This window comes from Oreochromis aureus, linkage group 15, assembly GCF_013358895.1.
Source record: "Oreochromis aureus strain Israel breed Guangdong linkage group 15, ZZ_aureus, whole genome shotgun sequence".
Taxonomy (NCBI): Eukaryota; Metazoa; Chordata; class Actinopteri; order Cichliformes; family Cichlidae; genus Oreochromis; species Oreochromis aureus.
The window spans coordinates 23292957-23315610 of NC_052956.1; the positions used below are offsets into that span (position 1 = coordinate 23292957).

Genomic DNA, 22654 nt, shown 5'->3' on the forward strand with positions numbered 1-22654 from the left:
TTATTTGCATAACAAGAGGATAAAAAAAATTAAACATGCTTTTCTGTTCCTGCACTCTTTTGTTACAATCAGCTGACTTGAGTTCTTGTGTTAAATTGAGAAGAAAAATAATAGAGTGGTCTAAAACTGCAGTGCAGGTTTGCATGATCATGCGGAGCCCCGGCTCCAACAGTCTCGGTCGTTGTGTCCTTGGGCAAGACACTTCACCCGTTGCCTACTGGTGGTGGTCAGAGGGCCCGGTGGCGCCAGTGTCCGGCAGCCTCGCCTCTGTCAGTGCGCCCCAGGGCAGCTGTGGCTACAATGTAGCTTGCCATCACCAGTGTGTGAATGTGTGTGTGAATGGGTGAATGACTGAACGTAGTGTAAAGCGCTTTGGGGTCCATAGGGACTAAGTAAAAGCGCTATACAAATACAGGCAATTTACCATTTACCATTATTCCACAAAAGATCGAGAACATCATGAAAACGTGGAAAGGAAAGACAGCATGCTAACACAAAGCTGGTGAAGAACTCAGAATGATGTTAAAGCTGATTGCATGTTGACTTGAGTAATGACCATAACACAGTTCCCCAAAAAACAAAGAATGTTTATCTCTAATCAGGTGATGCTGTGCACAGGCTGAATGCTGAGCGGGAATGGCACACAGGAAACGGTCTGGGGATTCTAGCCTTTGGCGCCAGCTCAGCCAGGTGGGTGCCACCTTTTCATTGGTTTAAACAATTGATTTTCACTTCTTACACTGTTAGAACTTTAGTTTCTCTCAAGAGAAAACCCAAGAGTAGCCCACAGACCAGTTGCTGATGGTGGAAAACAGCTGCACTGGACAACACTCTGTAGGGTCTTTGTAGGACCAACGCACAACTATGATTTTTCTGGCAAAAACAAGATGATAACTGTGAAAATATTCTAAAGAGATGATGCCCAATCAGAATGTATTAACTTGTGATCCGCCCCAGGAAATCTAACTGTAGCTCCCTGTTTTTCATGCAAACGCATCAAAATGTCGGCGCTTAGAGAAAAGAACACATATGGACACATTTTGCATTTGATGTCAACAAAAATGAGATGCTTTGTAAACCGTGTGACTAAAACTAAAAAATGTGGATGCCTAAAATATGATGTTTTAGTCAAAAGACTATGACTATAAATGAAGGTTTGCTGTCAAAAGTAAGACTGCCATGCGCTGTATTCAAAGAGTCGACTTTGGGCAGGCTGAAGCAGCTTTAAGAGCACATCTTATTTGGGATTTGCCAACTGGATGAGTAAAAGAGCAACCTCAGGAAATTACTCTATGATCGATTAGTCGAATTCAAACTCAAAAGAGAGTGCAACTTCAAAAGAAGACTGTTTATTTATTGTTATGTCTCACTGGTGGAGTCTGAAACCCCCATATTTCACCTTTTTCATTTTAACCGCACTTTCACATGGAGAAGAAGCTAAAATTCACACAGCGCCGGAGATATTTTCCCTCTTATTCAATTACAATACGCCTACGAAATAATAATTCTTCATATGACTGCATATGACTGGGAAGATCTGGTCCCCCTCAAGCAAGTTATGTGAAACACTTGATGCCGAGTGGAGAAATGAGCCAAAAATCAGTTAATTTATGCAGAAATATGCAGGCCTGTGGCAGACACCACGGGCCTTTACGGAAGAAGACGAAGAGCCGCTCTGCATTGTTGCTGGTTGTGTTTGGTTAAATTAAGACCACATTTCCCATCAGCCCTGTCTTTCCTCCAATAATCTTGCCTCCAACTAAAAAGTCTGATTGCAAAATTCCTGCTGCCAGCTGAGCTGTGTGGATGAAGATGTTTTCCGTTGAGGCAGGCAGGATGTGTGCTTGGGATTCAGGCTGTCTGCCTTTTTGCTGCCGGCTGTCTCACTGGATCTCAGCCTGCTGCAGACCTGAGCAGCATTTTAACAGCCACCAGGCAGCTTGCAGTACCCGCACAGTCCCACTTCTAACCCATGCAGAGCTGAGAGCAGAGCTGGAGAGTAATAACGTACATCCAAACAGGTGACTTGTCATTTGTCACTGCAGAGAGTTGTATATTTAAAGAAATACTTAACCCCCCTCTGATTTGCTGCCCTCCCCCTCACCCACTGTATGCATAAGATGGACAAAGCCACAGGCACCTCACCCATGAGTCTTTCTGTCATCCCCCTCTTTTTGTCTTAACTTAGGAATCAAAAGGGCAGAGCAGAGTTGACTGACAAGTCGAGGGACACTCTGTGCAGTGGCAGTTCATCGATTATAAGATAGGCCCGCCCTTAAAAGTACTCTACATTATCCTGCTTTTTTACTCTAATTGAGATCATGTTTTACAAATAAGTGTCATGTTTTATTCAAAAAGACTTGAGACTATTGATTGAGACCATAAACCAATAGGTAAAGTGTTTCCTGAAGTCACAGACCAAGGATACAAAAGATTGATTTTCCGGTAGATTTCAATACAAATCACTTTTTTTTTTTTTTACAAACCATGCAGTCGCCCTCTGCTGGCCATTAAAAAAATGACATTTCAGGCACTTCTGCTTTAGCATTAAAGCAATTTTGCAGGGGAGAGACAATGCAGAGTACACAAGAGGCTAATATAAAAATCTAAAAACAATCCAAATATTTAATCAAAGCTGGGCCAGTGGAAACAAACACAGACAGCAGACAGTGCTTCAAATCCGCTTCAAAGCTACAAATTCTAACACATTTTCAACCCAGCTGCACAGAAGAGCTGTGCAGTCACAAAAGTATAAAGATTAGTGTCACTGAGTCAGTATCTGACCAAATATGAACTATGGTCACAGTATCCCCTTTTGTCACTGAGTCATGGAAGAATTTCTGCAGAATGTCCAGAAAAGTCTTTTTGCTGAACATTTGGATGCCACGGTAAAAGCAACCTTTCACTTTTTTTTGGATATAAATGTCATCACCTCATCATTTTATCTGATATTATAGAAGAGAGACATGGTACTCGGATTATCGGGGAGGAAAAAAAGCTTTTTAAAACATCATGTGTGGAGGGGTCAAAGTCAGCTAATTTGTTCTAAGGAGGTTGTTTTAACAGATATGACTTCCATGCATGCAGTTTTGTGCAGAGGAGGGACGGTGGGTATATCGGACAAAGGATGCACCTGGGCAGGAGGAGAAGAGGGAGACCACAGAGAAGATTCATGCAGAGGTTGGTGTGAAAGAAGAGGATGCTGGTGATTGGGTGAGATGGAGGCAGATGATCTGCTGTGGCGACCCCTGACAAGGGAGCACCTGAAAGAGGAAGATTCCAGACATGCAGTTTTAATGTCCTGGTGACTATTGAGATGAAAGTTAACTTAGTTAATACTTCAAAGTAAGAACTTCCCAGACACATGATCACTGGAAAACCATGCAGGGCCATTTCTAAGTGACCATGTATTTACTCTTTTTTTTTTTTGATTTCCTCACCTGCCTGTACTTTTCTTTACTTTGTCTCCACTCTCTTCAACCACTTTATTTTTCCACCTGGTTTTCTTCTCAGTTTTATCCACCTCGTCCTCCCAAAGTTCCTCTCCCCCCTCCTTCTCCTCTCTTTGTTTCTGTCTATCTTTGCCGTATGTTTCCTCAAATCTCTCCCCATTCCCTCGCTGTCATCTCCTTCCTTTCCCACGTCTTTTTTTTCCTCGCTCCTCGCCCTCGCCAGCTTTTTTTCCCCAATTCTAATCTCTTTTTTTTGTTCCATCTCGTCCGTCCTCTCTTTCGTCTCCCTCCTCCTGTTTCCCGCATTTTGAAACATCAGCGCTCACAGCGGGCTGTCAAACCACCCGCAGATTCTACCCACAATTCACCTCTTCTCATAATGAGGACGCTGGGCGCTCACGGTGCCGAGTTCAAACGCTGAAAGCAGCAATTAGAAGAAGTTTATGAGTCAGTTTTGGTGAGGAGGTGAAAGTGGGAGTTTGGTGTTTGATGCTGGAGACAGCTGAGTGTTTTCCACTGATGTAAAAACCTTTTCGAGTTTTTTTTATGATAATTCTGATCTTGTGTTTCTGTTTCAGCGTTTGGTCGCCTCAGAGCCTCCTGAGAGTCACAGTGGGGAATTTTCCACTGGACTATTTTTATGTTCCTCCACAATTACTGTTCCCTTCCCTCTAATAAGTCCTGTAACCAAACAGTGACATCGTTTGTTTGTTCCTGCCCTCTGAAACAACTGGTGAGAGCCAGAAACACAAATTTTGACCAGCACACTGGAGTTTGAGCCCCATCATGGATTTTTAAGTTTCACTTCCACTCACTGTTTGGTCTGAAGGCCACCAGATGGCAATAGTTGCGGTTTCAAAAAGGCTTCTGGTCCTATAGAAGTTTATAGGAAAACAGCTTTCTGATAGGACCTCTGTAGACATTTACCTGTTTATGGGCTTAGTCCCTCATTCTGGGTCCTATTATATATAAAAGTCATGTATTCAAAATTAAATCTGTTTTGTAAGTCTTGGTTATGCTGTGGTTTGAGATGGAGGTTCCGTCATATCCTCTTTAGCTAATGAGCATCTCATGACATCGTCGCATCCATTTTTGGAAACCAAGATGATGATGGTGAAAACACTCATCCTAAGGTTTCAAAGCTATTTCCATCTTCTCAGCCTCAAGTGGCCACTAGAGGAACTGGCACCTTGATTTTGGTGTACATAAAGGTCTTATCCCATCATATACATCTATATATACTGTACTGTCCATAAAAGTCTATAGCAGGCGCCGGGAACTCCAGGCCACAAGGGCCGGTGTCCTGCAGGGTTTAGATATCACCCTGGGTCAAATGATTAGTTCATTTCCAGACCTTACAAGAACTTCAAGACATGTTGAGGATGTAATTTAGCCATTTAAATCAGCTGTGTTGGATCTAAAACTGTAGGACACCGGCCCTTGTGGCCTGGAGTTCCTCCACCCCTGGTCTATAGAAACATTGATAGTTACATTATTTGAATAAGTAAATAAATAGTATGACCGTAATTACACTGCTTTGCAATTTGGCAGTTAAATTCTACTTTTTAAAAGGCGCCATGTTCAAAAAAACATGCATAATCATATATATATATATATATATATACATGCATATATATATTAAAGTAACTGTATAATTTTACTTAGGTGAACTTACTTCACCTGGTCACTACAGATCACAGACAGACACTTCCTTTTAACCACGAAGGTCGGGGAGCATTGTTTTTAATTTGACTTTATTCGTGTCAGAGTAATCCCTTAAAACGTCATTGTCAGCAAGCTAATTGTTGGCGTTGGTTTAACTTTGCTGTTGCTCACGCCTGACTCGGAAAGTCCACAGAGATTTACGTTTGCCAAACACCAAACTCTTGTCACTGTTTGAATGTTGACAACAGCTGCCCACACACTGTGCACACACAGCCTGGTGGAGCATCGTCTTTACTGCGCGGTAAGTAATGCAGAGGTAGATTCATCTATCATGTTAAGAATTCACAGGTGACATTAAAAAGCAACACAGATTATCATATGCCAGCCCACAGCTGGAAGCATCTGTTCACACATAAAGAATACTATAGACAAGACTGTTTCCAGCTATCCTCCCTCAGATAATGAATGTGTACACACACACACACACACACACACACAGATGAACACTGATGCAGCCTGACAGACAAACAGATGCAGACTCACTCTCTCTCCTCTAGAGCTCCATCTGTGTAATGACATCTCACGCTTGGTTAGGACTCTGCTGCATAATTGGAGCCCTGGCAGCTGATGGATAGCACTGCAGCACCTCCACCCTGACGACCTTGGCCTGACCTCAGCCGTGCTGAGGCCTGCATGGGCCTGAAAACGACTGGTACTTTCCTCCTTTATACAGACCAAAAACAAGCAGCCATCTATTTTCTTATGCGACCAGCAGCGTCTCACGGCAGACGTTTAGACGTGTTACAGTAAGAAAGGCACAATGACTGCTCAGTTCATATACCGTGCTGAGAAATCCAGCACAAACATGTAACTCCTCCGTGCAAAGCTAATTTAACATGAATATATGCTTTTAAGAGGATGAAGAGCCACAGCCTTGAACAGAGAAAGCTGTTGTCGCCAGTTAAACTGCTTCTGTTGGAGTAAATAAAAGCAGGGTAAAAGATGGATGTAGCTTCCACATCTGAAAAGAGACGCCTCTGCCTTTTTTTCTGTCTGCTTTCAGGTCATATTGAGCATTAAGTCAGTTTCATAAAAGTTGGTCATTCTCAGAGTCAGACGATGATGGTGCGCTCTTTGGTTTCAAAACACCAAGGTGGACATCGCCAAGCTCGAGGCTTCATAGCTTCATACATCATGACATCACAGTCACTATGTTCATCTTTTATACCAGCTATGATTTGGACACAGAATTAAGCAGTTTTTAAATAAAGTGAGAATTTATTGTTTTGCTATGAGCCAAGCTAAGTCGATGAGGTTGTGTTATTTGGGCTGTAAAACATCCCCACCACCAGGGGGAGCAGTCGGGGTTCACATTACACAGGTGATGCTAACAGCTTTTTCATGCTAATGATTTTCGGTTTGTTGTTTCTGTGAAATTAATGCACTTATGACAGGAAAATAGAGAAATTTAGATTGTGACTGAAGACTGTAACATTACATTTTATTAGTAACACGGTAATGTGTCACTGCACAAAATTCAGCACTTATGTTACAGTTACAATAATGCAGCAGTTCTTTAGTTATCTGCACGCAGGGCAGCAGAATGGAAAATGGTAAAAGAGAATCACTGTGGTGAACACTTTGAAGTCTCCTGTGCCTGATTTTGATCTTTGCTTTGTGTTGTCAGTTTATTGTTCATGCTTAAAAACTAAAAGAGAGATTGTTTCTGTCCTCAGAGATTTGTGTGTGGTTTTTATAGTTGACTGGCAATTATGTGACAATGAATTTCAACAATGACAATGAGTAACGCAGACGTCATACAGCGGATTGCGTAACAAATTACTTTTTCTAGCAAGTGATTAAGTAACGTATTGTAAAAAATGACTTTTCTTGATTAAGGACTCAAACTATTAATTTGAGTTCACATCTAAATGAGCTTCCTGCAGTAAATGCTTTAGCTTTTTTTTCTTTCTTTTTTTAAGAAAACTGGATAACAAGGTGTCATATTTAAGCCAAAATCAGCAAGATTATAAACTTAGCTAAATTTTCATCACGTACAACAAAAGGTGAAAGTAAAGAGTGCAAAGAAAATGATGTCTGAGGGTGTAATGGGACTGAACTAACAGACCACTAGCTTAAATTAGCTCTTAGAGGTGTTCAGCATGTGATCTTATGTTGCTGAATGAAACCATCACCAGCATCATTGAGCAAAGAGCCACAGAAACAGTCAAATATTGTAATTTTGGCTGTGTATGTGCACAGTTTTCCCATGGAAATTGGCTGCTTTGGTGAGCTGATGCAAGTTGAATCAATTTAGCATCTTATACAATATATCATGTATTTATACTCAAATTCTACCAAAGCAATTCCACATCAGCGCACACACTAACATGGCTAAGCACACACAATATGCTGAAATGCTCCCTCCCGAAAACAATTCTGGGTATTTGGCTGGTTTAGTCACACAGGCCTGGCAGCCCTGCAAGTGCACAGTGCGCTGAACATACACTGAGTGTTTGGAAATTAGGATTTAAGTTTTTGGAAAAATGTCACTGAATCTTTAAATTGACCAAAGTGATTGAATCACCTTTCACCTTCGTCCTGTAACAAAGCTGTTTCCTGGCTCTAAGGCGGACTTTGGCATGATGTCCAGTGTATAGTGTGCAATTTTTGTATGTCCAAGATAAAAGATGACCAGCGTGAAAGCATAGCGGTGATGTGTTTGGTCGCAGCTCTGAAACAGCAGTCTCATGCTGCACAGTGAGAAAGTTTCAAAGATGACTGTTGAAATGACCTCATGGTGTCTAAAAGTCTAAAAAGGTGAGAAGATCACAGTTTGATGGTTGTCAAAAGTAAAGTCATGCCACTGTGGGGGGAAACAAAAAGAAAAGAATTAAATCCAAAGATGAAAGTAAACTGTGCAAAACCAAATCTGGAGGATTCCAGCAAAGAAGAAAATCCAGTTGAGTCCTTCAGGAGTTATCCCGACTGTGCTCTGGAGGACATAGCATAAACATAAACAACAGAGGAACTGAATCAGTGGGCATTATTATCACTGCAGCCTACACAGTCCTGATTACCTGCCTAAGTTTATGTTGCATATGTTTTTGACGTTTTACAGTCTGGAGCCTGAAGTTTGACACTGGACCTGCAGTTCAGCATGTTAAATGCAAATCAGTCATCATTAATTTTATTATTTACACCAGTGAGTTTCCTACTTTGACCTGTTAAAATGTCCAATAGCAAGATCTCATAATCAGAAGAGTTAGGAAAGTTCTGGTAGAGATATTATCATGGCCAGGTCATGGCAACCTAATGATGTTAATGGTGTTGATTGATTGTGAGGCTCTGATAGTGTTCATGTGTCCAGGCAAGAATGATGAGTCTGTTAAGGGACCCACGAGTGAGTAGGGAACAAGTGTTGTTGTCTTTTGCTGGACCTCGGCCACAAGCACAGCCTGATCAGTATAAGAGCGTGGAGACGTTGTAGTACCCTCAGAGATGACTTGCAGTATTCACTCAATCATTTATAAGCAGTTTTGTCGGTGCATGTAAAAATATTAAAAAGAGCATTTTGTCCTTATTCACTTCTTGAGGGATTTCTTTATATTAAAGTGGAGTTTCCTTCACAATAGTCCGTCTCTTCATACTGTCTGATTTCTTTATTCAGACTGTGGTTCTCAGCTACATGCATATTATTTCATTTTGAGGATGTGAAACCTTAAAAAACACACAAATGTACAGCCGATCGATTGAAACCGCTGGGAGATGAAGCGATTAACACTGACGATCTCATTACAATACATGGTTTTGCTGGTCAGCTTCGGATCCTGGCTTTCATGTGAATGTAAGACCTTCATGGCAACAGCACATCTAGATGGCAGCAGCCTCCCTCAGTGGTGCAATACCTCCTCCAAAACTGCAGAAAAAACTAGGAAACATTGAGAGAAACACGATGATTTATCTGCATTACTGTGGGATCTTTACCACAGCTCCAATATAAAGCATGCAAAGCATCTTGATGCAACTGATTACATTAATTCAAATATAAAACAGCCATAAGAAATTAGTATTTTAGGTTTGGTTACTGTCTTTCACACAATTTTGTTTGTGTTCTCTGAAATGTTTTTTCCAAAATTTGTTCTTTTCTTTTTGTTCTTGCATTTTGAAACCTCGAGGCCATCATAATGCGCATGGCATCTTTATTTTTTTATCTACACAAAATAACCCATTCATCCATTTTCTTAACAAATATTTCAGGTCAGGGTACCAGTCTGACACACACACAGAGACGTTCACATTCGCACCTGCTGAACAGGCAAAAGAGAGTCAACCACCACTCACCTGTGCCACAGATCAATACAAAATAAAGATTTCCTTTAATTGTTATAATTGTGTTGCATTAGAAAAATGCAGAAGAGGACACTTACAGGTAAATTAGAGTCTGATATTTACTGTAACTTTACTCTCTATATTTTTTCCTGGAATAACACAGACTGTAATACACTCACCCAAACAAATAATTACTTATGACAAATTTACCTCTGTGGATCTCAAAAACCACAGACACCCTTCTGGAAACTTCCCGTCGTTTGCAGGCAAATCCCATGAATAGTCAATAAGTTCAATGTATTTCCATAATGAGTTTTACTTTCATGGCAGAATCTGGGTTCTTCTTTTTTTTTTTTAATCAGAGTGGGCGTCATAATTTTGAAATGCTTGAAATCTCATTTTGGAGTGAAACTTTACAAACGCCGAGATGGCTGCAGGGGCGCTGAGCCTGCCAAACTTTCCACGAGGGCACAGATTGATTCATACGTTTCTGTCCACGATGCAAATCAGCAGGGAGACGAGATAATGAAGCCCCGGATGACAGGAACCTGCCAAACTGCAAATAGCTGATCCACTGATTGGTGGGTATGAAGGAAAAATTGATCAGACAGAGAGTCCGACTGAGGCTGTCGGTGCGTTCAGTGACCTGGCTGACCAACAGATTCATCCATCCAAGCGTTAAAAGCAGAGAAATGTAGTCTTTGTATCCTTTGTTGCCAGGAAATACCATCACATGGTCATATGGCCACAACGACGAAAGGGTCAGACTACATACATTTGCATACTATGCTTCAAATTTGTGAGCCCAGAGTTGGAATTAAGCTGATGTCAGCATGACTGATTAACATCAGCTCAAGGGAACAAATTGAGATTTTATTTTTAAAGATAAATGTGTTAGCTTCTTAATGAGCTGAGAGCTGGCGGGGTTTTGACCTCGAGTATTTTCTGATTTCATTGATTAGCACAAATTTACCCAGAGAGGAAAATCTGAGCAGCTGCCTCTTTGCTTGATTTGTTAAAGCGAAAAAAGAAATAAAAAATCAGGTCCCGATGGGAGCAAATTATTTAACAAATCAGAGAGAGATTTTGGCCAATGCCTTCCTCTTAGGAAACCAGAGGAGTCAATAAAAACCACAAAAATCTTTAAGAAACATTGACCACAAGATTTGAATTATAGGGATCAGGATGTGCGGTGGGTCTGACCCCCCACTGAGGTAGTGAAAACCTCCCTTATAAGGGGACAATATATATGGTATGTATATATGGTATGTGGGGGTGGTATGTTATCACTGAGGGTAACAAAAACAGACACAAGGAGCTCAGTTAACCTCGAGAAATATTCCCCAGTCACCTCAAAATTACCCTGGATTGGATTTTCTTCCTGTGGAGGGAGCTGGACACAGACAACTGTCATGGAAACAGATGCCACTTCACATCTCACCATCTTTGGTTGTGACTCCTTCTGTGCCCCGATCGCCGCTGATGCCGTGCTGAGCTACACTTCTGCCTCATGCCTGATGAAAAAGGAAGCGCCAGTGACTGGAGAGATGGGGAAGAAATCATTTCAGAGCAGGAGCCTGGCTCATGAGCTCAGCCGTGATCAGACCCGCAACCAGTGATACGACCCCAGATATTTCTGACAATACCTCAGAGGATGACAGCAGCTACACCTGACATGAGCTCAGACTTACCACGGCTTCACTAACTCAGATATGAGGCTCTGGCATGCTCTCATCCTGCGGTTTGCTTCCTGTTTGGACCTATGAACCAACTGCTCTTGGATGTTCCCGGGTCCATCCCTAATTTTTCATAGAAGAGCTGCCCAGACACTCAGTGATTTTCAAAACACTCGCAAAAACCTACTTAGTCTCGATGGCATTTGTTTCTGGATTAGCAGAATATAATAGAAAATGATCATTTAAATGTATGTTCTATTGTGTGTTTTACTGCATTTCTATTGTTGATTTAGTGATTTTATAGCATGAGTAAAATTTGGTCAGCTGAGGTTATTTTAAATGTGCTATAGAAATATAGAGTTGACTCAGTCTTTAAGCGCTCAGGCTGATGCACCAAGATCGACTTACCTTCCAGAACACAAACCATGCATGTTGAAAATGACGAGTTGGGAGTGCCAGGCCCCTCTCACTAATGTCATAAACCAGTGTGTAAATGAGCCACAGCATAATGTGCATATCTCCCATTCACTGTCTGTGAATCCAGGCAAGCGTCGGATTCTAGAAAAGAGCGGGAGGTACAGCAGCTCATGCATTCTGGGATATTTGGCTGCACCAAGTCCACATAAGTCTCCACTGATGCATGCTCAATAAAACAGGAGCGAGAACACATCTGGGAATTTTGAGCGTACTTTAAATTTGAACAGTACTTGGTCTGCGACTGATGACGTATCACAAGTCCACGAGAACACAAGTACACACAAGTACGCATACTGAGACACGGCCAGTTGTTTGCACAGTGGTAGCAGAGGGAGAGCACATACTGTGACATGCCCATTAAGTGTCCAGTGCTAAGCAGCAGCACAGATGCTCACATATGAAAACACCCCGGTGTTTATGGACTCAAAGACATGACTTCAGTGACTTAAGGATAAACATTGCAATTATTGGTCCTGCACTAGTGTCCATTTTTCGTAGCTCTGCAGCTACATGGAGGGAAGGATCATAGGAATTCAACTAGCACAGAGTCCTCCAAAAAGCCAACAGCATGTAGCTCTGCTTTGGTAGACTGCTGACTGGTTAAAAGGTTTACCAGAACAGGGAAGAAGAACCACATCGGAGCTCACCACGAAGAGGAAGAGGTGCTAAATAAAAGATCAAAAAAACTTGCATGAGGAGCACAGACAGCTGCTGCAGTAGAGTTTCACTTGTTTCCAACACTGTGTTTCATTTCAGTGGAAAGAAGTCAGCTGTGGCTGAAGGACCAGCAACAGGACGAAGATGGACACGAGCAGCCCACATTGCCAGTTATTGAAAATCTTCTCAACACTGCCCCTGCTGACAGAGTAGAGCTATAACATCTAGATGCGGGTGTGCAAAGCTCTGTGTAGCACCATGTGAGACACTTTAGCTTTAACCTCTAAGGAACTTTGGTGCAGCCTCTTCAACCTGCACACGACTGAAAGCAGGACCTTAACTCCGAAGCCTCAAACTTCGTGAGACTTTACTTGGACTGGAGCGACTTGGCTAACGCAGCGGCGTAGGCCAGGTTGATTTCCTGTCAAGCGGCTGAACGCCTGCGTGAAGTTTTCTTTTCTCCCCGTCAGCACTGCGAGCACTTCAGCGAACATCCCCCGCTCAGTGTCAGACGGTTTGCGGTGTCAGAGAGTTCTGCAACCCCGGCAGAACATTGTGGTTTATTTTAGAGCAGATGATCTAAAAATTGACAAAACCTCCAGCTGAAGTGTGAGCAGGATGTTTCTAATGTCTGGTTAGTTAAGTTTCTTTGCAGTTTGTTTGGTCTTCCTCCCCTCCAGCAGGGCAGCGGCGGAACGATGCCAGAGCTCATTCTGCTAAGGAGGCATGTATGTGTTGAGGAGGAGTGCTAACGAGTCTCAGCCAACGAGGAGGTGAAGCTGCTGCGGGGTGACCTTTGACCCTCAGAGGCACTCTCTTTCAGACTGGGCTGCCTCTGGCGGGGTCGCGGTGCCCCACGCTTGCCGGAAGGCAGCGGTCGAGGTCAGAGCGAGAGACCCAGAGCCTCCGTCCTGTTTCCAACATCGACACCGACCAATCGAAAGGCTGCAGGAGAATGGAGGAGGAGGAGGAGGAAGGACAAATGAGTCTAATTCCTCTTTCTCCGTGTTGGAGAAACAAAGCTTTTCTCAGTGTGTGCAGAAGTTTTGGGCCTACAAGATGTTTCCATTTATTATCCAGTAATATCAGGGAGGCATCTGATTGGCTCTGAATTCCTTCTGAAGCAGCTGCAGATGAGGAACTAACTTCAGCCATGAAAAGAAAAACAAGGCAGAAGGTTTAGGCCTCATGGAGAAAAAGAAGACATTCAGATGGGTTTTCCAAAATGTTCAAAACAACATGGCTGCCAACTGCAACTAAGTGTCATTTTGAACCCTGTGAGGTCACAAACCTAAGCCCAGGTCTTAAAGAAAATGAAACAGGACTCATTTGGAAAGAATTTCATTATTTTTTGAGGTGTGTCAGTTAAAATATCAATTTTTTGCCCACTGATTGCTAATATTTGGAAGCACAATTTAAATAAATAATGAATTCCATGTTCTGATTGCAAAGGGTTATCACGAGAACATCCCACATGCTGGATCACGTTCCAGCTCCAATGCTGTCACCTCCTCAAGACAATGTTTGTCATTCCACAAGGAATATTTTAAGCATCTGATTCACTGAGCTTCACTTAAAATATAGCCGTGTCCTTTTTTTTAGGCTTGTCGGGCTGCACAGACCAGATGAGGAGGCCGGGAAGCCTGACACAGGACATGCTGGTCAACTTTCAAAATAAAAGACTGGGTGCATGGGTAAATCCTCCGATTCTGAGGTGCTTCTTGTGTGATTCGAAGCTCTGCGGAGCTCTGGGTTTACTTGCCGGCTTAGCGGTCATCATCGATGTTAAGAGTTTAAAGGGTGCTTACGCCAAATATCGAAAGGACTACATCAATTTAAGGGACACAAGTGCACAACCTTTCACTGTGGTAACGACATAGTAGTTTTAGGTACTTCAATCTCATTCTGTGAGCGTGTATGAAGAGTTAACCTATCAGCAGTGATGCATACAACAACGCGGCATATTAAAGAGACTGCACGCTGGAATGGAAATATTGGAAACTGAAATCTAACCCAGTGCAGCCTCAGATTAGCACTTTATAATTGGTTAATATAACTATATGTAGCTCCTGCCAAGTTAAGTAATAAAAATATAAAAAGACATATGTACTAAATGCAGAGTCAAACATTTTAAAAAAAATGATCCAGTCAGTTACATTTTGTTTATAGCTTCAGTTCACAGAGACATTCATCTCAAGGCTCTCCTTGTTGTTTTTTGGTCCCTCTTTTCATTTTAATTGCTTTGTGCTTGTTTATCTCCAGCGGCTTGACTTCCTGTCTTCGCCGCTTTGATTTCCTGATTGTTTCTACCTGTGTCAGGTTTCTCTCCCTTGATTTTCTCCCCTGCCCTTGTTAGCTTCCATTGTGTCCAGTCGCCTTTCTCATTTTTCTAATTTGTGGCTCCTAGTCTGCACCGTTCTCCTGCTTATGACACGTAAATCAGTCTCAGTGCGTCTCAATTGTTAAAAAGCATCTGGAGGATGGAGGAGATATAATCAAGGAGGCACAGGTGTATCCTCAGAGGGGGAGGTTACCTTTAAGTATAAAAATATGCCACAGCACGGCTGAACTCTTTAAGCAGCACACGTTTAGTTAAATCACTGTTTTATTTGGGAATATAAAATATCCTATAGGCACAGGTAACATTAATTACCTCCAAGCACTACCTGGACTTTCATAATATAAACATCAACTTGAAGAAAAAGGCATCTTAACCAAAAGGAAACTACTGAATATCCCAACTTACAGTAAATGAGGACTAAGATTTTATATCTTTGTTATAACATTTATGTTATCTGTGTGATGTTTTTCTCATCTGATTTGGATTGAATTTGATTCATTTTGGTTGATTTATTGAAGACTCCTCCTATTGGTGGGGTTTTCCTTGTGGAATTTTCCACTCTCACCTAAATGGAAGTTTCCTACTGGTAGAGCACCAGCTGGAAAATAGTCGGTGTGTTCATGGAGTCTGTTTTCTCCCAGGTGTGTGTGCGTGTGTGTCTAAACGAGTCAGAGTTTTATGTTGAATATAATGATACCATGAGATTAAGGAAATATAATTTCATATAAAAAGAGAGTGCCTTGGAGATTTTTGATTATTTAGCTTATATTTATCCCTTCGAAAAACTGTTGCTCCATCTGAGACATAAAGATTTAGTTGGGCTACTTAGGTGGTTTAAAATGTGGCTCTGAAAGAAGGATGCCTCATTAAGTTAAATGCCTGTTGCTTTGACTCCTCTGCTCCTCTCTGGTGGACTACAGGAAGGCTAAGAAGTGAGGAGATTAACTGAGGACGTACATTTTAAGCAATAAAGTGTGTGTGTGTGTGGGGGGGGGGCTGTCCTTCCTCCTTGTCAGCTGTTAGTTCTACAGATGTCTTCCTTTCATTATTTATGCTCCTGTTTAGGATTCCTGTTTCTTTTACAGTAACGGCTCAATTGTTTTGAAAGGTGATGCCCGTCTCTGCATGGAGGCAGTGTCCAAGTCTTTAAAGATAAACACTGTCTTATATGTCCTTGTAATCGGGTTCATGTGTTTTTGTGCTTGTGAGCTTTATAAGTGGCCTTTAATGTTCTTTATTATGCTTCTATCAATGATGTTCTTTTGTCTTCCTCATCTTTGCTTTTCTTTTACCCTTTATAAAAACTGAGCCTGCATGACTGAAGTGTTCAATTTAATTAGCGTGTCCTTTTTTAAATAAACTAAACTTGTTAATGCGCCATGTCTCTTTCAGTCTCTGGGAGGTTTCGTGTTTGCCCTCAGCAGTATGTCAGAGTTTCCTCTGAGGGGAATTTACCTGCTGCTAGTGTAGTGAAGGTGTTTTTCACAATAAAACTTTATTTTAGAAAACTGAAATAAATGTACATCTTCAGTCCAGGAAACAAGGATTACTCTGATAAGCTGCCCATAAGGAGAGTTAATATTGTATAATGTGATAATGATTACTGGTTTGTCAGACTGGGAGTAGACATCTCCCAGTTTAATTTTGTGACAGAGCAAAAGGATTTTCTGGATTCAGACACTGATCTCAAACGCCTTCGTTCTCATTTCAGTTTCACTGTAATAAACTTTACTTACATGTGATTTGAAAACAATATTCCCCAAGCACCGGCGTGTTTGGGACGACGTTCATCAAAATGTGTCAATCAGCACGCGAGGAGATCCTTAAATAAACCCCAAATCCTCATGAGCCCTTTGTCTGTGTTCCAATGATGACCTGGAGCGCCTCCTGCTGGAGGGCTGCGGGCATTACAACGAGACAGAATAAACTAAACATGATTTCCTCAACTTCTCTCTGCTTCTTAGACACAAGAACTGTCTTCTCACTTCCTGCTACTTCACATGAAACAACAGGTGAAACTTAAAATCTTTATTCAGACCCAAAACAAATCAAAATTTACATTTAACACAAAAAAAGGAAAAAAAAAGATGAGCATGTAGACTCTCTCCAACCTTCAAGCTTCAGTACAGTCACAACTGACACAACAAGAAACACAAACCTCTCAAATTTATTTGAAAGGTTTGTTTCACAGCTAAAGAACCAAAAAAAGAGCATTAAACAGTCCTGCAGCAGATTTATTTAAAGGTGCTCGTCTTTTTCTACTGCAGAGGCTTCGCCGCTCCTTCTCTCGACAGCCTGTCGGCCTCCTCGTTGCCTCTGTAGCCGGCGTGACCTGGAATGTGCATCTGGAGGAGGACCAGAACGGAAGACAAGTATGAAAACATGAAGACAACAACTAATAAACAATCACTTGGAAGCTTACTGAGCATTAAACAAATGATTGCATATGACTGTACTATGCAGTACTAAGACTGTTTAGTACTGTGGTCTGTAATGCAGTCACAGTAAATGATTACTTCAAATTATTGCTGCTAAATCATGGTGTCCTTATCACATGTTGTATTTAAATCATTAAGACCTGCAAATGATCAGAAGATTTTAAATTACATCCTGATACATACAAGCTTCAAAAAGGCTGTTTTTACCATTACCAGTTGATCCATCAGATAAGGCATTAACAATACTGCTGCTGCTTTCCTCTGACTGTTACTTTTAACTTGAACTTGTTACACCGTTCCCACATCATACTACCTGGAAATATTAATTTCTGTTTGTACACCACATCAAAAAAATCTACCAGGAGTGAAGAGAAAGAATTTAATAATGAGCTCATCATTTTAAGTTACATTTTCCAATTTCCAAATTTCTCTGGCTTCACCTTCAAAAGCCCTAAAGATTCACATTTTTTGGGCCTAATTTGGACTGAGGGGGTTGAATTCTTCCCTCACGATAAATCTAAACACTTTCGTAATATCTTTCTGGCATTCCTGTATTTTAACATATATCTTACATTTTTAAGCATTCGAATAATTGAATTAGAAAATAAGTAACAGTCAGCTTTGTGTTAGCCTGACTTTGTACAATTAAAATAAAAACCCCGATGATCCAGCAGCAAGAGGAGGAATAAAAATGCTTTGGTTAAAAAAAAAAAAATGACAGAAAAAGCACAGAAAAAGGTGAGGCAGTGCAGGAACCTTTTACACATTTGTGGGACTAGTCTGAATAAAATGTTGTTGTTTATTCAACATTTATGCAAATTAGCACATTTAATTAGTACTAATGAAAGAAACATTAGCATATTTTAGTATAAAATGTGTACTTGTTGAACACTTAGTCTTATTAACAAACCAGTGAGTTACTATCATTTAAAATCTTTATCATTCAGAGCTGATTAAAAGAATAAATATTTAGACGATATTTTCTGAATTATGAATCTAACGTGCAAACAAAATGAAACAGGAACGCTGAACCTGTCTTCAGCCGAATGCTCAGATTTTTCTTTTTTGAAGATGTTTGAAACTGGAAAATTATTTGGGTATGTAACACTTCATCTCCTTATCAAAAGCATAACATTTCAGAAAACTTACAATATAAGAAAAACAAAATATAATCATCTTAATCCAAGTAATCCACTGAAACTGTCCCTTTCATATATACAGTTTTAGCCCCTGAGGAAACCTGTTCAGCTGCTTACTCTGACTGTATTGATCCTTCGGTGCCCCCATGTGGCCATTTTTCAGGCCACGGACAGATTTATCACCTCCCCAGCAGGGGGCGGTTGACTGCAATAAAGACTCATCCTGCAGTAAATGTAAAAACATTGTTTACTTCTGACCTGCATGAATCTAAAGAAACGCTGATACTTACCCAGACCACCTCCACCTGTCCATTCAGCCTGTCCAGTTTCATAAAGTCATCTTTGTTGGTAATCTGACCTCCAGATTTCAACCTCCAGCCGTTCAGCTTCCAGTTCTTCACCCAGCTGGTCACACCTGCATGAAGAAAAAAAAAAAAAAAAAAAAAAACCTTTACCCATTCAGCGGGAAATTCAAAAGCTGGAATCTGAGTGGTAATGCAACATGACCGCAGCGTGACTCGAGTTTGTGACTCACCGTTTATCGTAAACTTGCTGTCGGTGTATAAAACCAGCTTCTTGATGTTATTCTGTTTGGCCTGTTCCAGTGCTCTGCAGGCCGCCTGTTGCAGCGAGAGCAGAGATGTTAGTTATGCTTTAAAGCTTATAGAGGAAAATCCGAGCATAAAATAACAAACAGACATTTACAGGCCTGCATCTTGCTATTCTTTCCAATAAATAGGTACATTTACGTATCTGCTCCTTCAGGAAACTTTTCAGAAGGTGAGTTTAAAAGCTTCATTCTCGTGGCACCATTTTTAGTTTTGTTCCAACTATGACCAGCAGGTGGCGCTTCTTTGTATTTGCTGTACCATTTAATAAGCCTCTTTACATGTTGGTCCTCAGTAATTTAAATTGGTTGAAAGTGCCGCAGCCTCTCCTCTCTTTAACCCTAGCACACTAACGTGCAGTTTTATAACACTATCAGTAATGTCAGGTAGATTTTACCTGACACACAAAAAACATACTTCCCATTAAAATATATTAAAGCACAAAAATAGCTGGGAAACTGAAGTGCTCTTCTTTTATTTCTCTCTACACAACATCTCACAAAAGGAAAAAAGGCTATCATGGTGGTCCCTTTAAAAAGGTTCTAAAGCGACAGAATGGAAATCAACCCGTGTTAGTGTTAAAAATAAAAAAAGTACTGTTTAAGTGCAGACCTGCAGAGTTAACACTGAGCTTTAAACTGCACTTTTAAGACAAACTCTCATGCTGAGGTGTAAATCTTACTTGTATCTCTGCACGCTGGTTGGTCTGCCTTCCCTGCAGCCTCTCTGCAACATTTCTATAAAGCCAGAGGCAACAAATGTGAGAAACCGATGGGTCCATTTATGCAATTAAGATTTTAGGAACTGTTTAAAACACGCTTGTTGTAACACGTGCACATATTCTCACAGCGGGTTGTTGCATCCCCAGTAGACCCCGATGCCGGCCCGCGCTCCGCTCTGTCCGTTTCCTGAGCAGCAGCCATCAGTGTAAACGACCACAGCGTCACCTGTACGGAGAACGCAGAACAGCTCAGACTGGAGTTCAAGTTTTATTGCTTCCATTTTCTACATTTTACATTTAAATATTTCTGTATGTAGTAAATAACATGATTTTATACCCATAACATCATGTTGAATGGAGTTAAGCTCTAATATTAAATCTTGCACATCTCACCCATGTACGTGAATCCGTCCGAGCTCTCTGATGACGGGTTTTGTGATGTCGAGTTTTCTGATGGCTTGACTCGTTTGGGCTGGTGCCCCACCGCCTCCTCCGAGTGACATCTCTTTTTGCCAAGAGGGATGTACTCGAGCGGCTCCGGGCCTCGTTTAGGAAGCAGAGTGACATCAGACTCCACGCTCTGAGTTACTGAAAGCCACAAACACAAAAAGTTCATCAAGAACAGTGTGCAGCAAGTACCTGATTCTCCACTTAAAATCACCTGTGAGCTTTGTGTGAATCCAGACCTGCATGCTGTATTACCATCCCCATCAGACACAGTAGCTGGGTTAACATATTCTTGGAATCCAAACTAACGGGCATTTCAGTGCCAAGATGCTCCAAGTTCAGCCTCAATCCCAGCTCCAATTAATTATAGATTCTCGAGTATGTATTTGAAGAGTATAAAATTAGAAAATATTCACCTTTCTTCACGTCTGGAACTGCAGAAGGCTCGATCCCTCTGACGAACGCCCAGGCATCTCGCTCTGAGGCAAACTTCTTAAAGGAGGCAGATGGAAATTTGTCCACTTGGCTCTTACACTCGTCCCTAAATGACAAAAAAATAAAAATAAAAAGTAAAAAATCAGAAGAATTAAAATTTTGAGATGTCTTCTTTCTCTCCTCCGGACACTTTAATGATACACCTTTTCAACTGCAACTCAATCTATTCAGGCACATAGACATGGTCAAGATGACCCACTGAAGTTCAAACTGAGCCACTGGAATGAGGAAGAAAGAGAATTTAAGTGAAATTGAACATGGCAGAGATTGTTGGTGACAGACACACCGGCCTGAATATTTCAGAAACTACTGATTTATGAATTTCCAGCATTCAAAATGGTCTGAAAAGAGAGAAAATATATAGGGCAGACTCCAATCCGGCCCACTGGACAGCTTTGGAGGATGACTTTAACTGTGTTTTAACTTTTGACTGTTTCCTACCATTTACGGTACATGAAACTAATTAAGTAACAGAAAAACAATAACAGAAATGTTCCATTCTTGTAACAATGGGTCCAAAGTTTCTTTTCTCAAATTTTAAATGTGTAGTTAAACTTCTGTACACTAACAGAAGGTGGAGTTTCACTGGTCTGGTCCTGGCGTGTTGTTTATTTTATTTGTATTTATTTGTAATAATGACAAACCAAAGACACACTACATTTCTAGTTTTGTTAGAACAAATCCATTTTAGCCCCATCCTACTCACAAATTAGCCACATTAATGGCGGAAATACATTTAACTGTCTGAAGGTTAACCACCTGAAAAACGTGAAAACGAAGTAGTGTATGTTCTGCTTCCATGCCGAATTAAAGGGTGGGATGTACTGACAGGGAAACATTGATATGATCTTAAACCCGGTGGGTTGTTTTACTGTAGCTCAAGGAGAAAAATAGATCTTCGTGTATCTGAACGGAAGCTGGCATCCACTCACTCTCACTGAAAGAACATGCACTTTGAATAGCCAATAACGTTGATTTTTATTAAAAACCAGTGTGCAGGCATTGAGGTGTGTCCAGTCTCACCATGAAGTGTAGACTCCCGTTTTGTGTCCTTTCCTAACTGCGTAGAAAAACTTCCCTTTCGCCATGTCGTCAGCAGCGCTACAAAAGGTCCTGCATGCAACTCTGAAAAGACCAGTCAGCCTAAACATCACTGTCTGCCAACACACCACAGGGTAACGAAGGTGGCTAGCATCGTGATATTAACTCAGACACATACAAATGTCAATAAATTTGAGTAGTCAAGGCGTGATTTGACATAAAACCTTGAAATATGGGACCAAATCAGCAGCCAGGTGTACAGATGTCCGGGAAAGCTAAACCCCCGAAAAAAGCCCAAAAAAGTATTCCTTAAATATATAACATCAGTCTGATAAGTCTTGCAGTCATCTTAGTTTCTTCATTAGCTGTATATCCCTATCTGAAAATGCTGCAGTAAACAAAATTAAAAGCAGTGCAATCAACTGTCTGTAGCTTCCCCGACTGTTTTCTACTAAACTCACGCGATAGTTCTTCTTCTTCTTCTACATTTTTATTGGCGGTTGGCAAACAACTGAAAGGTGCATTACCGCCACCAACTGGTATGAAGTGTGGTCTGGAACGTCGCTCAAAAAAACAAAACACACACACACACACACACACACACAAAAAAAAACCCCTCAAATCCTTCCAAACAGTTTCCTCTCTCTTAGAAACTGAAATAAGGCCTGATAACTTTTACTTCCCGATTCCTTTTGCAATAAATCAATAAGATCCGGTTTAATTTTTATGTTACTGAGGTTTTGGATCAATTGTCTCCTCTCGACCTGATACTTCTGACAATGCAATATGACATGTTCTATAGTTTCCTCTACCCCACAGTAATCACATTTCTCGGTATTATGTTTCCCTATCATAAATAATGTAGTGTTCAAGCCAGTATGTCCAAATCTCATTCTTGATATGATCACCTCCTCTCTCCTAGTCTGTCTTGTGGTTCTCATTCCTCCCAGCCATTGTCCCTTCCTTTCTTCCTCCCACTGTTTTTGCCATCTTTTCCTCATTTCTTGCCTTACAATACTGTTTATCTCTGCTTGGCCAAAGCTAACAGCCATGTCAACCACCCCATGTTTTGTGGCCTCCTTTGCAACTCTATCTGTCCTTTCATTTGCCCTTACTCCATAGTGCGCCGGAATCCATAAAAAAACAACTGTAAGTCCCATCGTGT

At 41.1% G+C, this 22654-nt stretch overlaps 1 protein-coding gene across 3 annotated transcripts; it reads right to left on the reverse strand.

Annotated features, from left to right (window-relative positions):
• Nucleotides 1-16613: 16613 nt before the first annotated feature.
• rnaseh1 (ribonuclease H1) lies at nt 16614-21958 on the reverse strand. Of its 3 annotated transcripts, none has more exons than XM_031751621.2 (9): nt 21714-21958; nt 21472-21573; nt 20370-20494; nt 19900-20094; nt 19633-19732; nt 19468-19522; nt 18713-18797; nt 18468-18592; nt 16614-16945 (listed from the first exon to the last, which is right to left on the reverse strand). In XM_031751621.2, the coding sequence occupies exons 2-9, from the start codon at nt 21534-21536 to the stop codon at nt 16859-16861; spliced, it is 837 nt and encodes a 278-aa protein (XP_031607481.1). In that variant the 5' UTR covers nt 21537-21573; nt 21714-21958; the 3' UTR covers nt 16614-16858. The 3 variants fall into 3 exon arrangements, with proteins under 3 accessions (XP_031607481.1, XP_031607480.1, XP_031607479.1); XM_031751620.2 differs by having other exon boundaries at nt 21668-21958; XM_031751619.2 differs by having other exon boundaries at nt 21472-21958.
• Nucleotides 21959-22654: the final 696 nt, after the last annotated feature.